General features: G+C 45.0%; 1 protein-coding gene across 2 annotated transcripts in view; it reads right to left on the bottom strand.

Moving 5' to 3' along the window:
* The window catches only part of Dym (dymeclin), a 274,143-nt gene that overhangs the window by 53,375 nt on the left and 203,042 nt on the right, over positions 1–17,726 (bottom strand). For both annotated transcript variants that reach the window (XM_029471781.1, XM_021150437.2), the window contains one exon: positions 10,858–11,040. In XM_029471781.1, the coding sequence (XP_029327641.1) occupies positions 10,858–11,040 (183 nt within the window). The remainder of the gene's footprint in view (positions 1–10,857; positions 11,041–17,726) is intronic.

Raw genomic sequence — 17,726 nt, 5'->3', positions numbered from 1 at the left:
TGGTCTACAAAGTGAGTTCCAGGACAGCCAGAGCTATACAGAGAAACCCTGTCTCGAAAAAAAAAACAACAACAACAAAAAAAATAAAGTGCCATTCACTGTCTCAGGTACGTTTCTGACAAGACTTCTGTTACCATTTGTCTTCCTCTGTTCTCAAGGCTTGAGTCTACGATGCTGCTCTTTAACTGCATGTGGGTCTGTATTCTTTCTTTTCTTTATATTTTATATATTTAAAGAGTGTGTGGGTGTTCAACAGACCGACTCTGCCTGGGGTGCTCCCTGAGTCTTGGATCTGTGGCTTTGATGCCTTTTTGTTTCTTAGGTCTGTTCTTTCTCTTTTCTTTCTGACACACCCCAACAACACGGATGTTGGACTCTCTGATGTCACCTTATAGCTCTTGGGTATTGAACTCTCATTTTCCACACCTTTCTTACTGTGTTCATTAGCATTATTCTTAGTAATCTGTCTTTAAAAGTCACATCTTCAGCCTCTTGGCTACACCCAGGACTACTGACGAGCCCAGCATCGTGGTTCTCTGGCACAGCATTCTATTTGATATACAAGGGAAAATATTACTAGCGGTTTATACACATTGTTACCTATTCTACCAGGTCAGGAGTTGGCAAGCTTTTTCTGTAAAGGACAAGGTAGAGAGTATCCCAAGCTCTGTGAGTCAGAATGCAGGGTCTCTCTTACATTCTTCTTTTTAAAACTATAGATGATATCTGTTCACAGGCTGTATAAGCCACACTTCAGTCTGGATTAGGGTGGGGTGTGTGTGTGTGTGTCATACTTTCTTGATAGTTGTCCTAGACATTTAATGATTTTAATGTAATGATACTTCATCATTTTATAATCAATAACAATTGTTATAATTATATTACATATAATTATAGTATAAAATATAACATTCTATAATATAATCTTATATATTATAAACAATATATATCACATATAAAATATAACAATTATCAATAATGATAATTCATTTTAATGATAATAATGTAAGTGCCTGGCTGAGAGTTTTAACATCTGAATCATCACTGAGTCTATTCTGCTGTTTCTTGATTTTTGGGGGGTGGGAATCTCACTGTGTTTGGTTGAGCCCTGGACACTGTGCAGAGAGCTGTAGAGACTGAAGTGGCCTTGACGGTGGGCCAGATTTGAGGATGAGCGATTACTCGGAGGGTAAGCTGGATGTGACTGGATGTGAGACTTTGGTTGCTATGGCTCCTTTCAGTGTACTGCACCATCCGATGGTAATGAGCCTACTGCACCATCCAATGGTAATGAGCCTTCTCTTAGGCCCTGCAGGTTCTGACAGCAGCACCTGCTCCCTGTCTGCTTTTGGTTATCCATGTATGTGCTTTTGATCCTTTCTCAGCAGCAGAGAGCCATCCCTTATGACTTAGCGCTTGCTAAGCTGGTGGCAGAAAGCAGTTACCCTGGCCCTGCTACTTTAAGACTATGTCTTTAAGGAGATTGTATGCCAAGGGTCCAGTGTGATATTTTCCCTGTTTTCATTCCCCCTTTTCACGGCAGCCAAATAACCCTAGGGTGAGTTTTGTGATGGACAGATAGCTCTAATGGTATTCTTAAAGGCTAATGCAGTTTTTTGACACTTTCTCCCAAATAGGTGTTTTCTTCCATTTTTATTAGTAACCAAGTGTTCTAATGGCACAAGGTGGTGTTTTGCATGCTATCTCAGACTATTCTTACTTATCCTCAGGCAAAACTTGGCTTCTGTTCATTCACTTGTACAGCAGTGGTCTAGTCCTTCTATGCTGTGCCACATGGACCCAGCCCTGGCATCTCACCTTAATTTAGAGAATAGTGGGAGAGCATGTTTATTCTTTCTGGAGATCCAGGCATCCTGCTTGCCTATGACCTCAGCTCCCTGATATATAAAAACAAAACAAACATAAACCAACCAACCCATCCCAGCCCCAAACAACAAAAAACCTCCTATACGTTTGCTTTAGGCCTATAGTTTGTCATATGATAGAAGGTCTCCACTCGTTTTAATTAAGTAGGTAAGAGGGTTCTGACAAAGGAGTGGCTATTACCTGGCCTTATCCGTCTTCTCGACACATCCTCTCCCATTCCTTCCCAAACAATTCTCCCTCACCTCACCTCACCTCACCCCTGTTCTCAGCCTGAGCAATCTGTCCAGATGGCAACAGGGCTCACTATGCCCTTCTTCCAAGTCTTGCTTCAAATGCACCTCCTCAGAGAGCTTCCTAACCTCTCGTTATAAATCTCGACTTCCAACCTCCATTCCAGTTTGCTCCCATTCCCCTTTCCTCCTTGTGGTGGTTGAACAGGAATGGTCCCTACAGACTCAAGTGTTTGTAGTATCATCGGGAGTGGGCACTATCAGGAGATGTGGCCTTGTTAGAGAAAGGATGTTACTGTGGAGGTGGGACTTAGAGGTCTCCTATGCTCAAGCTCCTCCTAGTGTGAAAAACAAAACAAAACAAGACATGCAGTCTCCTCCTGGCTGCCTGTGGATCAAGATGCAGAACTCCTCCAGCATCATGTCTGCCTGCATGCCGCCATGTTTCCCACAGTGATAATGGACTGAACCTCTGAAACTGTAAGCCAGCCCCAATTAAATGTTGTCCTTTATAAGAGTTGCCTTGGTCATGGTGTCTCTCCATAGCAGTGAAACCCCAATTATGACACTGTTCTTCCCCCCTTAAACAACTGGATAGATCCTGACACAATTTACTGTGATTGGAAAAACTGAAGAGAAGAAAGTCCTGTGTTCACTCTTTGGAGAAAATAAACGTTTATGATTCGATCAACTGAGTATTTGTGGGACTGTCAAAGAAACGGTTGAATGGGCTGGTCTGGAGTGCAGCAAGATGGTCAGGACCAGAAACACAATGTAAACTGTAAACTCGTCACGCAGAGATTAGCATGGTCTTTCAGGCATTTCCTGCCTTGGCTACTTAGGAAGTTACTCAAGTCTTCATGGTAATAGTCCTAACTCTTGATTCTGCTCCTTAATTCAGTCGGATGACACTGTCTTCTGTTCTGGACAGAAAAGACTGTATTCAGTGGGTGATATGAAACTGGGCATCTGAAAAACACATCCTCTTCCTTTAGCAGATATTAAAGGTGCTCAATGACTAGCCGTTCCCACCTGAGCTACTCAGCCATTACCGAATCTTATGGAAAAATACCAGTTCTCAACTCCATCAGCTAAAGCTAACAGCAGACTCCTCCTGTCCTCCAACCTTTTACAGCAGCCAAGGTTGGCTGCGCCTGGCTCCGTATTCAGGGAGGAGACGTGAAGTACAAAAGAGTAAAGAGGAGGACGCACTGGTACAGCTTCCGGGGTCCTGAGTGTGCTGGACTCCCACTGTGCTCAGGACTCTTTCTGATTACGTCATCTAACAGAGTTGCTGGATTGTTGGAAACCTTACTCATGGTGAGACTTCCTTAGGTTTCTCCGAGGAAATGTTGAGGACATGGGGTTTAGAGTGACAAGAGCTGAATTCAAGTGGCAGGGTGACTTCACACTAGCCGTGTCCCCTCTCTCCAAGGACTGTCTCCCTCCAAGAGATGGAGAAGGAGCCAGCGAGATCAGCATCGAACATCATTAACAAAGCCTGTTCAGGTGTATTCAGAGTGCTCTCGATAGGAAATGGATTTTGTGAACTGAAAAGCTGTATGCTGCACAGTTGCTGAATGCAGGTTAAGAGCCATCCATGGGATGGCTCACCCCAACAACAGGCAAGCAAGCACTGCGCGCGGCCCAATGCTTACCCTGCTTGTTTCCATGCATGTGTTCAGCAGCAAGGCCACTGTTCGTCCCCCCTCTGCTCTGCATCCTTTCCGAAATGCACTGAGTTAGGAATGGTAGAGTTTAAATCTGTAGATGGCTTGAATATGTCCTTACAAAGGATAAAGCCCCTCAGGTCTTGTCTTCGTCCTTTTTGGCGCATAGCCCAGCTTGGCCTGGAACTTGTGATCCTCACCTCTGGCTCCTAAGTCCTGGGATCACAGGCTGGAGCCACCAGAACCAGCTCGCAGACACATTCTCTTTCCACTCTACTGCGATACATATGAATGGGACTCTGTACGGTCCGAGCTTGAAGGACAGGGGAAACAGTAAGAGCTTCAGGTTGTGTGTACTGTTACCTCACATGGTTCTAGGGAATGGAGAGGCATAGCAAGGAGAAGCAGAGGGCGGCTGGGGAGCAGGCCGGGCCTTATCGTTGAAGCATCTGACCCTGAGCTCTGGCTCTATCATTTCTTCACTGTATGTCTGTGAACAAAGGGAGCTTTCTAAACCTGTTCCATTATCTGCAAATCAAGGATTAAACTGAATACACCTCAGAGGTTTGTTGAGTAATGAAGACATACAAATGCTATGCAAACGTGCAAGAAGAGCAAAGATGAAGACAAGGAGAAAAGAAGCAAAGAGCTTCCAAACTAAAGCATCCGAAATTGTGTTAGCTCACAAAGACCTCTCATCAGCACATCTGTGACCACAAGGAGTTTCTGGCTCTGGGTTAGCTGTCTGTCAGAAATGCACAGAGACCTTGGCCATCACAATGGAAAGTACTGGGAATGAAGCAGTACTCGCCCCAAGAGACTGCAGGTACACACGATCATCTGTCCATTGTATGTGTTGAAGAGACCACCCAAGAAGGAGAGGTGAGGGAGGAAGAGGATGCGAAGGTATGCGTGCTGGCTAATTTGATGTCAACTTGACACAAGCTAGAGTTGTGTGAAAGGAGGGACCTCGACTGAGAGGGTGCCAATGTAAGACCCAGCTGAAGGGCAGTTTCTTAATTAGTGATGGATGGGGGAGAGCACAGCCTATTGTGGGTGGTGCTATTCCTGGGCTGGTGGTCTTGGGTTCCTTTAAGAAAGCAGGCTGAGCAAGCCATGAGGAGCAAGCTAGTAAGCAGCACTCCTCCATGGCCTCTGCATCAGCCCCTCACTCCAGGTTCTTGCCCTATTTGAGTTCTTGTCCTGACTTCGTATGATGATGAACAGTGATATGGAAGTATAAGCCAAATAAACCCTTTCCTCCCCAGTTTGCTTTGGTCATGGTGTTTCACTGCAGCAACAGTAACCCTAATTAGGACAGAATGGAGGAGGGAAAGCCTCATGGGCAGTCACATGGAATGAGATGACACAGAGGTGGAGACCCGGGGCTGGCAAGGGTTATCATTATTAAACATTTTTAGAATGCAAAGATCTGGACAAACTTGGAAAACAAAGACGGTTCTCTCCTTGGAGCTTGATACACTTACAGACAAACAGAAGGCAGGACCACTTCACCACTGGGATGCCCATTCTGAGGTGATGCTTTACAGGATCCAAGTCCCAAGTGTAAAGGGCCACGGTAGGAGCAGACTGATTTAAAATGAGAAAGGGACAGAAGCACAGCCACAGAGGAGTCTCAGGCACCCTCTGTGCACGCAGGTAGGCCTTGAACTTGACATCCTCCTGCCCCAGGCCCTGGAGAAGCTGTAATAACAGTCAGGCCTCATTGAGAATCCTTGTGGTAGCTTCACAGATAATTGCTGTCCCCTCAATGACAGCTTTAATGTGAGAGAATCAGACCATTATGTGTGGATGGAGCAGCCATCCAGCTTCTGGGTCCTTACAAAGGACACACTTGGTCATGGGATCTCTTACTTTTAAACATCCCAAACGATTGCTTCTCACTAGGTATTTATAGTTCTTCCCGGTGCAGACTCAGCCTGCCAATCAAATGTCATCTCATCATAGCTTTGTATCGGAGTGGGGTTGCTTGGTGACACAGCCGACATTCCACCTTCATTAGCTTTCCAGGGAACTGAGCTAGAAACAGCTTAACAGTGTCTAATGCACATCGAGAAAGGGTTTTGTTAGCCCTTTAACTCAAGAGCGTCATGATTCTTAAATGTAAGAGCTTCGTGCTCCCAAAAAGGTACAAACAAGGACCAGAAATGAATCTGTCTCATGAAGTCTGCTCTATAAAGCTGCTTTCTGGGCAAGAGCAGCTCGAAGCCAGCAGACTAGTCCTTGACTCAGGAGCAGTCTGCACAGGGGGTGGGGGTGGGAGGGTGAGGAGCAGAGCTGGGGCTACATCTCCCATCCCTGTCTGTACTCCTTCCTTATACCAGAGCACACACAACATAAAATCCTAAATTATAAACCACAGTCTACAGTTTTCAAAAATCACCTTATTTCAGAAGGCAGGGACAATTTGAGATGGTTATCCCTTGGGTGATAATTTGTTTCATGGTTTCATTAATACTAATAGGTATCAATTTTTAAAGTAGTTTATGAGGAAGAGAGATGGCTCAGTGGTTATAGTGGCTCCCAACCAACTGTATCTCCAGTCCCAAGAGCTGTGACTTGCTCTTCTGGCCCCCTTGGGCACTGTATGCATATGGTACACATACACACATGTAGGCAAACCATCTAGACTAACATTTAAACAAAATGAAAGCAGGAGTTTATGAAAATTAAATCCACAGTTAAGGAGAATTTGGAATCAGAAAAAATACTTCTGTGCTCCCAACTGAGGGCTGAGACCAAACCCAAGTTTTCTTGCATGCTAAACAAACATTGCCTGGCAATGGCCTGTCCCTCTGCTCTCTAGAAAAGGTGTATTTAAGATGTGACTTGGAGGTTCTCAAGTATGCAAATACCAGTAAGTCTATGTGGGACACTAGCTTATAATGGTGAGGATATAAAGAACTGCCTAAAATGTCAGGCTCAGCTGAAGAAATTCACATGTTCACTGGGCTTCTGCATCATGGCTACGGCAGTGGCAACCATGAGAACACCTGCTGCTGGGGTGCGAGCCCACACGGTGCAGACACGAGGTTAGGAGGAGGAAGAGGGAGAGGAAGAGGAGGAACTAGAAGAAGGAAGAGGAGATGGAGGAGGAGGAGGAATTAGAGGAAGAGGAGGAGGAAGAAAAGGAGGCGATGAAGCTCCATAGTTTGCTCTAGTTGCAAATTGAGGGATAAAGGAAAGCACTAATTTAAACTGCTGGCAAAGGGTTAGTTTTTTTCTCTCCTCTCCTGCCTCTAAGGTCTCCTAGTGTTTCTGAGGCTGGCCTTGAACTCATGATACTTGTGCTTCAGCCTCCTGAATGCTGGGTTCAGAGGTTTGTACCACTACATTAGGAAACAGAATGGTATTTTTCTTTCCCTCCCTCCCTCCCTCCCTCCCTCCCTCCCTTCAACTTTATCTCTCTTCATCGACAGCCTTTTGCAGGGCAGGCCCACGTCTAGTCTGTAGCAGCAGTTTCCACTGGAGCCGCAGCACTTGTTACACCTGTGCAGTGAGTCTGGAATCCCTACTCCTATTCCAAGTGGGATCAACCACCTTCTAACTCAGCCCTCGGACCCTGCAGACAGGGTTAACAGAGCCCTGGTGGGAGCCTGCCAGTTCTCACCTGGGAATACTGATTATCGAGAGAAAGTAAGGTTTCAAGGTCCTGATAAGAGGAGGCTCTCAAGGTTCCTAGAGAAACAGCAGGGGAGAAGTAATCTCCCCCAGACTCAACACCAATGAATACGCATCCAGTGTGACCAATGACAAGCAAGGTGCATGAAGCCATGACATTTCCCAAGCAAAGGATGAAGAAACCCCACAGCCCCAGAGAAATGGAAGAACAAAACATTTTGGGGGCCACAAAGATGGCTTAGTGGGCATGGATCTGAATTTAGACTCTCAAAAGACAAATGAAGCTGGGCATGGCAGTGCAAGTGTGCAAGCCCAGCGAGAGGCAGGAGAAGCACTGTGAGGTTGTGGGTCGGGCAGCCTGTGATGTGCAGTGGTGAAAAAAGAAAGCTGAACCAACCAGAGGTGCTGACCATGGCACACACGTACCTGCTGTGACATATACACATGCACACACACATACACATACAAAAGAGAAAAATACTTTTACACATCAGAAATGAAAATATTTTTAAAATTGTGTTCTCAAAATATCTAGAAAAGGAAACTATGAGTAGTCTCAACATAAAGAAATGACTCATGTTGGAGAATATTTAATCACTACGCATATAGTCCTCTCCCACCATTTTCATATGTGTGTGTGTGTGTTTGCGTGTTGCGTGTGTTCACTCAAGTGAACACATGTCTGTGAGGCTTTAGGTTGTTATGGGAAATCAAGCTTGGTCGCTGCCCCAGTTCCTTTTCTATTGCTGTGAGAAGACACCGTGGCCAGGCTAAAGTGTTTAATTGGAGTCTTATGGTTTCAGCTGATTAAAGCCCATGACCTTCATGGTAGGGAAGGCGCTGGAGCAGTGGTTGATAGCTCACCTTCTGAGACATGACTGTAGGTGCAGAGGAAGGGGAGAGGGTAGGTGGAAAGACTGTCACTGGGAGGATGTTAAATCTTTTGAAAACTTAGAGTCTGTCCCCAGTGTTCCTAGTGGCCTTCAACAAGATCATACCTCCTCATACTTCCCCAACAGTTCTACCAATTGGGGACCAAGTGTTCAAATATTTGATCCTTCAGAGGCCATTCTCATTCAAACCACCTCATTTTCACTTATTTGCTGAGGCAGGCTACGTGAATCAAACCCAGAGCTCATCAATATGTCTAATCTCTCTGGCCACCTTACTTTAGGGAATCTCTTCTTTGACTTCCAAGACTGGAATTACAGATGGGCTGTTATGGCCGCCTGGCATTTACATGGGTTCTAAGGATCCAAACGCCAGTTGTCACTCTTGCATGGCACTCACTGTAACCAGTGAGCCATATCCTCAGCCCACATAGACATATCCTGAAACACCACTCTATTGTACAGTACATTGTGCATTCAGTACACAGTGCTCTCAGAGAACGACTGTAGTATACGTGCTCTCCCCACGGCAGAGAACGGCAGTCGGAGAGCACGGGAAGCAGCCAGAGCGAAGGAGAACAATGAAGAAATTCCCACAAGGCCATGCCAGATGCTCAGGCGCATCAGCTAGAGTCGGGGCAGCAGGCAGCAGGGGCCGAGGGGAGAAGGAGCAGAGTGCTTGCCACTTGATCCTTCGGACGTTCTGAGAGGCGTCTGCTTCTGCCAGGAAGCCTGGAGCTGTGTTAGTGGCCACACATTTGCACAGACCCAGAGAAAGGTTAAAATCTGCAGCATAACTGCAGTATGAACAAGGAACAGATAACCCAAGAGAAAACGGACAGGAGTTTTGAGTAGTCCTGGCTCTCTATGTAGCCCTGGAGCTCACTGTAGACCATGTTGGCTTCAAACTCAGAGAGATGCCAGTCTTTGCCTCCCCAGTGCTGGGGATTAAAGCTCTGCACCATCACACCTGGCCTGGCAAAAGTGTTACTTTTGGGTGTGCTACACATCACCCGGCAACTTCACCAGGGTCGGGTGCTGAGCTTGGGCTCAGCTGGTGGGCCATCCTGGGAGGTGTATAAACTTCAGGCTGGGCCTGGAAGGCTGAGCCTGGTCCTCGGTTCTCTCTTTACTCTCTGCTTCCCTGTTCACCATGCGGCCCGGTCTCCTCCTCTACAGGTTCTGCTGTTAGCTCACGAGTGAGGTTGAGGACTGAGGCCTGGAATCTTACCAAGTGTGAGCTGAAAGACAGCTTACTTCTTTTATGGTTCTCTCAGGCATCTTCGTCATAGTGACAGAAAGGTAAGCAATAAATACAGAGCCTGCAGAGGAATTATCTATCCATGCTTGTAGGACAAGTTAACTGTTAAATGTATACTCTGAATCATACTAGCTACTTAAATATTTATGGACCCTAGTGAACTGGAAATCACTAATACAGCAATAAAAAACTCGGCAAAATCATTTTGGGAGAGAACAGGAGGTAGAAGTTCAGACACATAAAAATGTTTAAGCATGCTAGAAAAAGTGAAATAGCGATGAAAAACCATATGTTTACTATAAAAATGGAAAATATTAAATTTTAACCCTCAAAGTGACAAACACTTAAGTGTCCTATAGGTCACCTGTGGACACATATAACAATATACAGATATAGAAATCATATCATATTTCTAGAAAGCTATTTGGCAGCCTGTACTGATTGTGAAAATACAGATATCCTCTTACGGTGTGAACCAGTAAAGTTCCAGTTTTAAAACTACACCAGAAGATACGCTAGGCATGGTAGTGTACACCTGTGACCCAGACTTTAGAGGTGGGTGGGGACAGACAATAAATGGAAGTCTCCTTCAGGCAGGGCGTTAGAGCCACCCTGCCTCGAATAACAAGCAAACAAAAAGAGCCCCAAATTATAACCTGAAATGTGAGATAATTTATTTACAAACTGCTCATTAGTTACAAATTGATAAACACTGGAAACAATGAAAGTGTACAATAATGTAATAATGGTTAAATCTATTTTAGGACATCTACAATATAGGCCCGATAGATATGGAAATTGGAGATATTTGCCAAGCAGTGATGGCACATGCCTTTAATCCCAGCACCTGGGAGGCAGAGGCAGGGAGGCAGAGAGGCAGAGAGATGTTTATGAGTTTGAGGCTATGGCCAGCTTGGTCTATAGTGCTAGTTCAGATTTGACCATATCATAGAAAAATATTAATGAGATAAATATTCAGTAAGATAGAATATAGTATTGTATTAAAGAAACCATAACTTTGTTATTAAGTGTGGATATTTAACACACACACACACACTCTGACAAGTTCGCTAGACTGAACGCTCTCACTTTCAGCACTCAAAAAGGAGTCATGATTGGTGTGGTGCCCACACCTACAGATCCCAGTGCTTCAGAGGATGCGGCAAGAGGATGATGACTCTTGTTTGAGTCTGAAGACAACTTGGGCTACGCAGTGGCTCTTACGTCATAGATAAGTAATAAGAGAACAGAGACTAAAGGCCTCTGTGCACACTCACCAGGTCAATGTTTTGCATTATGTCCTGGAATGAGGGATGAGTTCGGAATTGCTCAAAGAGGTCCCGTTTGTAAAGCAAGGCGTACACCAAGTTTGGGTTGTGGTGAAGAGAATTTGTCAGGCAGGAGTTGATGATCTCCAGCATCATCCGAATCACTTCTTCAATGACACTGAGGTCCTGTGCCTTGTGAAGAAAGGAAACCACAACAAGCAGTCAGTGTTTTGGTCCCTGCCACAGAAGTAACCGAAATGCAAGTGACAGTGACAATTTCAAAAGCACTGGAAGGATTACACAGGTATGGCCTTCAAGATCTTGTCAAGAATGTTAAAGTTAGGTTCATCTGTTACTAAAAAGTAACATGAAAGTTAAAATGGCACTAACTTAGTTTGGGATAACTGGAATTTCATATACTAAGTTAGGTTATTAGCCAATACAGAGGAAAACGTGCAGGCCATTTAGCTCCCATTTGCAGATCCTTATTGGTATTCTCTGTCTAAATCATTAGACAGCCACAGCGTAGCCAGTCCTGAAGTCTTAGCCACTACAAGAAAAGTGATCATGTCAGGACACACCCCCGTGGGCTGCACCACCATCTCAACGTCATACATTAGCCCGTGTTTCTGTTGCTGTCTCCTCAGAGTTCACAGCTGTGATGGCTCGTCCCTGTCATCAGTTTGACTGGCTATGTCTTTGAAGGAATTCCCAGAGAGGTTTAACCCAGGTTTACTCCTGAATGTGGGTGGCAGCATCCTATGGGCGGGGGCTGGAGACTGAAGTAAAAAGGGGAACTGAGAAAGATGGGCTGAGCCTGAGGCTCCAACGTGACAGGTCACCTTGTGCTCTGCCACGCTGCTTTCCCACATGAAGGACTGTGTTCCTCTGAGCTGTGAGCCAAGCTCTTCTTTGCCTAGACTGATTTTCTTTTTTAGGGTTGGGGGTTGCTCAGGAATTTGTGATGAGGACAGTAATGAAGACAACAGTCTTTTGGACTCTTGACTGTGAAATAACTGCAAGGCAGCAACTCAAAGCAAGCAACTAGAGAGGCTTTTGCTGAGCTATCTGCCTAGTTCTTCCCAGCAGGGAGTCTGTGTGTGTGTGTCTGTGTGTATCTGTGTGTGTGTGTGTCTGTGAGTCTGTGTGTGTGTACACTGTGCCTTCGCTGCCCCTTCCCTGAAGCTCTCCAGTGTGGTACCATCAACTGCTGACCTCCCAGGCCCCATGGCCTCCTCCCAGGCCCCACGGTCAGCATCTCATCGGTCAATCTGTTCCATCCCCAAACTGCTCATTCTGTTTGGGGCTCATCACTGACCTCAGTTTTGGCCATAGCTATGCATTTCAAATACCTTCATTTTAGAGGCATCTATAAGTTTATGTTTTCAGAGCAAAGGGGGAGAGGGGGAGATCGACTTCCAGCTTCGTAAATTACAACCACATTTGTCAGAGCGAGCGTCCACTCAGCTGCCTGCTTAGAGGAGGAATGGGTGTCAGGATTTTCTGAGGTCATTTTAGAGAAACCTAACCTGATAGTTAATTACTTCAGGAGCATGCCAAGATGCCAAATTTCATTCTAATGAAGATTTTACACATCAATTTAGTTAAGTGTAAGTCCTGACAGATTAAATGCACATTCCCAGGATTAACTATGTGCTGATAGCTTAGTTTATTCCCAACCTTTAAGTCATTTCCCCAAGCAACCAGGACTTGCTCATTTAATCTCAAGCTAAGACACCAGTCAGGGAAGTGTAAAGTGGAAACTTTAATGCGTCAAGATCAATAAGCATGCCCCACATTAGCTGTTTTTAAGGACTGATTTTTAGGTAGCCCAGACTGGCCTTGAATTCACTGTGTCACCAGGCTGGTTTTGCCTCTCTGCCTCCTCCTCTCAGATGCTGAGCCTCCAGGTGGCATCTCTAGGCCAGCGTGCATCAGTGGTTACTAGGTATTCCATTGAACTTTTCTGCTACTGTTTCTCTGGTAAGTAGCCCTGCCCCCCACCCCCACCCCTTTTTTTTCTTCAGACAGGATATCTCTATTACAGTTTTGGCTGGCCTGAGACTTTCGGAGAGCCACCTGCCTCTGCCTCCCAAATGCTAGGATTAAAGGAATATACCACCATGCCTGGATCTCTGGCAAATTCTAATGCTATCCTTTAATGTATGACTACATTACTACAGTTTAGCTGCAGATATATAAATTAAATGGCAAGAAAATACAGTTTCTATCATTTAGATTAACTAAAATTACAGTTGGGGGAAACAAAGGAAGGACATTTTATATGATGTCATATTTTACTGGAATGTAAGACGGTTTTGGTATTTTAATGTTATGAATTGATTAGGAAACAAAAATGATAACTTACATATAATTTAGAAGTTCAAACTTAGAACAAGCCATAAACTACAATAACTTTTTACCAATATCTCTTCTACCGTGTGACACTGTAAATAATGTACACCATTAACATTTCAATATAAAGCTGACTCTAAAACTTACAGGGCATGCATGCGACAAGCTCAGCTGAGATTCTAATGAGTGCACCTAAGTCCGTCCTACTGGACGCAGGGGGCGCAGCTTAGGCAGCTCCAAGGCTGCACCGGCTGGGTGCCAGTTACAGTTACTCCCACAGGGTTCTCTCTGACTCTCGAGAAAGACCAAGGGTCGCCTTCAAGCCAGCACCTACATGGTCGGTTTTAATTATGTCCCTAAAATTGTACTAAGAATTTTCAGATACGTTATTTTCTTCAATATGGTAATTGTTTGGTGCAGTCATGAATTAGGTGGCCTACTGTGTGATCCTAAGGTGTGCTCTGAAGCTTCCGGGCAGCAAGGCTGCGGCTGCTGGTCCCTGCCATACTGCTTTCTTCCCTCTTCCCTCCCTCCCTCCCTCCCTCCCTCCCTCCCTCCCGTTCATCCCAGGGATCAACCAGTCTATTCTTGAACACACCGCACACAGTTCTGGCAACTAGTTCATTTCCATTTTAAGTAGCAACAGTTCTTTGCTAACCACTTTAATGATCCTTTAGGAAACAGCCGGAGTTCCTCCTATGTTGTTTCCTAGAAACTCCTCTGTGGGTCTGAGCATCCCCACTGGAGGATCAACTGCAGCTTCCAGGCACCAAGCAGATAATCAGGGTAAATTACATGCCAGGGGAATTCAGATTTGCTAAAGACAAGATTATCAAACTTTTGCTTAATTCTAATTTCCAAGAAACACTATCCCACTAAATACACTCTAATCTGAATCACCAAGTCGCCAGCCACTCTCACTGGATCCTGAGGCAGGTACCCATAATATCTGACAGGAAAAAAAAAATCAATAAAATTCGTTTTGTTTAATTTCTAAAAAAGCATTATTAGGCAATAATTACTACTTGAAAAAGGATAAAAAAAAAAAACCCTAGCATAAATTAATTGGAGTACTTCCTTTAATGACAGTACCATCCAAATCCCAGGACTTACTTTAGATCTCAAAGGTTATTTAATCATGTTATTCCATGCTACTCAGTTTTTAAAAACTGGTCCGGGCGCTGAATTCCAGGCCCTGAGCATGCTAAGTGGGAGTCGCTGACCTCAGCTGACCTCTCAGCCTCAGTAGATATTTTTTCCATGGAGTTCTGTTTCAGTAGCATTTAAAAAAATTTTTTTTTCATTAGCTATTTTCTTTAGTTACATCTCAAATGTTATCCTCTTTCCCAGTTTCCCCTCCAAAAACCTTCTATCCCATCCCCTGCTCTCCCTGCTCACCAACCCACCCATTCCCACTTCCCTGTCCAGATATTTCCCTACACTGGGGCATCAAGCCTTCACAGGACCAAGGGCTACTCCTCCCATTGATGTTCAACAAGGCCATCCTCTACTACATATGCAGCTGGAGCCATGGGTTCTTCCATGTGTGCTTTTTGGTTGGTGGTTTAGTCCCATGGAGCTCTGGGGATACTGGTTGGCTCATAATGTTGTTCCTCCTATAGGGCTGCAAACCCCTTCAGCTCCTTCGGTGTCCTTTCTCTAGCTCCGTCATTGGGGACCCTGTGCTCAGTCCAATGGTTGGCTGAGAGCAGCCACCTCTGTATTTGTCAGGCACTGGCAGAGCCTCTCAGGAGACAGCTGTATCGGCTCCTGTCAGCAAGCACTTGTTGGCATCCACAATATTGTCTGTGTGTGGTGACTGTGTATGGGATGGGTCCCCAGGTGGGGCAGTCTCTGGATGGTGTCCTTCAGTCTCTGCTCCACACTCTGTCTCTGTAATTCCACTCATGGGTATTTTGTTCCCCCTTCTAAGAAGGACTGAAGCATCCACACTTTGGTCTTCCTTCTTCTTGAGCTTCGTGTGGTCTGTGAATTGTACCTTGGGTATTCTGAGCTTCTGAGCTAATATCCACCTATCAGTGAGTGCATACCATGTGTGTTCTTTTGTGACTGAGTTACCTCACTCAGGAGGATATTTTCTAGTTCCATCCATTTGCCTAAGAATTTCATAAATTCATTGTTTTTAACAGCTGAGTAGCATTCGTAAAGCCCTTAACACTGTGCAACATAGGGTGCAGAAGGGGATTCCAGGAGAAGCACACTGCTTTCCAAGTGGGAACTTGTATACTTTGAAGTAAACAACAACATCAAACACAACCACAACAACCACAACAATGACACTTTTTTTTTTCCTTTAGCTATTACTACTGTGGTGGTTTGTATATGCTCTGCCCAGGGACTGGCACTATTAGGAGGTGTGGCCCTGTTCCAGTGGATGTGTCACTGTGGGTGTGGGCTTTAAGAATCTCATCCTAGCTACCTGGAAACCAGTATTCTGCTAGCAGCCTTCAGATGAAGATGTAGCTCTCTCAGCTCCTCCTGCACCATGCCTGCCTGGATGCTGTCATGTTCTTGCCTTGATCATACTGGACTGAACCTCTGAACCTGTAAGCCAGTCCCAATTAAATGTTGATCTTATAAGAGTTGTCTTGGTCATGGTGTCTTTTCACAGCAGTAAAACCCTAAGACAACTATTAAATGAGAAAAATAAAAAGCCAAAGAACACAGAAATAATATTTCTTAGTCCCCCCCCCTCCCCCAAGACAGGGTTTCTCTGTGTGGTCCTGGCTGTCCTGGAAATCTGTCTCTGTAGATCAAGCCTCAAACTCCAGAGACTGCTGGGATTTAGATGTTTGACTGGCCCGACAGCCACCTCAGATGGCAGCAAACAGCATCTCTAGCAAGAGCAGCTGAGAGAATTGAAGGAACTGGTTAGATTTTTAAAAGATATTACTTTTATAAAGCCTACTGTATTACAGAGTGTAAATCAATTTTCTGTATAGTATTCCCTGAAGAGCCAGTTACAGTGTAATGAAAGCACAGGGCTCCGGAGATGGCTCAGTGTTTAAGAGCACTTGAGGCTCTCAGAGAGGACTAGGTTCAGTTCTGAGCATCCACATGGGGGCTCACCATCACCTATAACCCAGTTCTAAGGATCTGCCATCTGCTTCTGGCTTGTAGGGGTATCAGACATGCATTCAGGCAAACTGTCACCCACATTTAAAACAAAATTTTAAAATAAAATAATGAAAGGAATTTTGGGGCTCATTTAAAACTAAGAAAGATAGTCAGGTGTGCTTGCACATGCTTTTAATCCCGGAATTTGGGAGACTGAGGCAGGAGGATCTCTGTGAGTTCCAGGCCAGCCTGGCCTACATACTGCATAGTGAGTTCCAGGCTAGCCATGTTCCAGACCCTATATCTCAGGAAAACAAACTTAATATAAACACTCAGGGTAGAGGCAGGAAGATTTCAGCTAGGCTAGTCTGAGCTACAGGGGAAATCCATGCGTCAAAACCAGAAGCCACATGATGGGCTCCTGGCTAGAGCAACCTAGGACTCAGAACAAACCCATGTGCCTTCCTCATCCACAATCTGCTCTTTTCAGGATACGCAGTTTGCATGGCAGGAATGGAGCCCAGACCAAGTCAGTAAGCCACAGTGTGTGTGTGCACACATGTGCCTCTGAGCATGTGCGCACAGTTCCAGTGTAGAAACAAGGACCCAGGGCGATCAGTCCCAGTCTCTGTCCATGTACGGATGAGAGTCCGACAACTCTGTGTCAAGTAATAATTCAATATTGATGGCTCAGTTGGCAGTTGTGGGAATATTTTACCCAGTTAACAATACTCAGAGCTGCCTCTCATTTTAAAAACTTCTTTTTCCTTTTAAGAGGGAATGTATACAGTTTCAAATCATTTATTTTTAGTTTCCTTAAGAGAAGCATATGTATCTTGTTTGTATTAGTTTTGGGGGGATTCCAAGAAAGTTGTCTAAATTTCCTGCATTTTCAGCAGAAAATAAAACCTTCAACAAAATTAATGGGACTTTGCCAAAGGCGGGAGGGGGAGGAAATGCAGAGGCAGGGCTCCTGCCTTCAAAGGCAAGCTCTGGTGATAGACTTGTTATCTTTATGTTGTTAATTCACTGGCACACACACTGAAAAGCTTTGTGACCATGTTATTTCTAGCCACAACTGGATCTCTCCCAAAACATCCAGCTTGTGATAGAAAGAACTGGCTTTATATTACACACAGATCACAGCCCAAGAATAAATCCTGGAACCAAGGGAGACAATAGGTGACTTTAATGAGTGGGGCAGGCAGGTGGGATGGAAGCAAAGCTCTGGCGTGCCTCTCTTGGGTGGGAATGTGAGACCCATACTCCTCCTCACCCTCGTGTGGACACAGTCTGAATGTCACCCACAGGCCTTGCCTAGAACCCTGGGACAAGTGATCTATATCACACCATAGTGCCAGCACCGGTGGCACTGAAGTAAGATAACTGTGGCCACTAGGGGACATTGGTTAACTTCAGTTTCCCACAACTGGAAACTGGACAGA

This window comes from Mus caroli, chromosome 18 (assembly GCF_900094665.2).
Source record: "Mus caroli chromosome 18, CAROLI_EIJ_v1.1, whole genome shotgun sequence".
Lineage (NCBI taxonomy): Eukaryota > Metazoa > Chordata > Mammalia > Rodentia > Muridae > Mus > Mus caroli.
The sequence above is the reverse complement of the archived record's forward strand: the minus strand, read 5'-3'. Positions and strand labels throughout refer to the sequence as shown.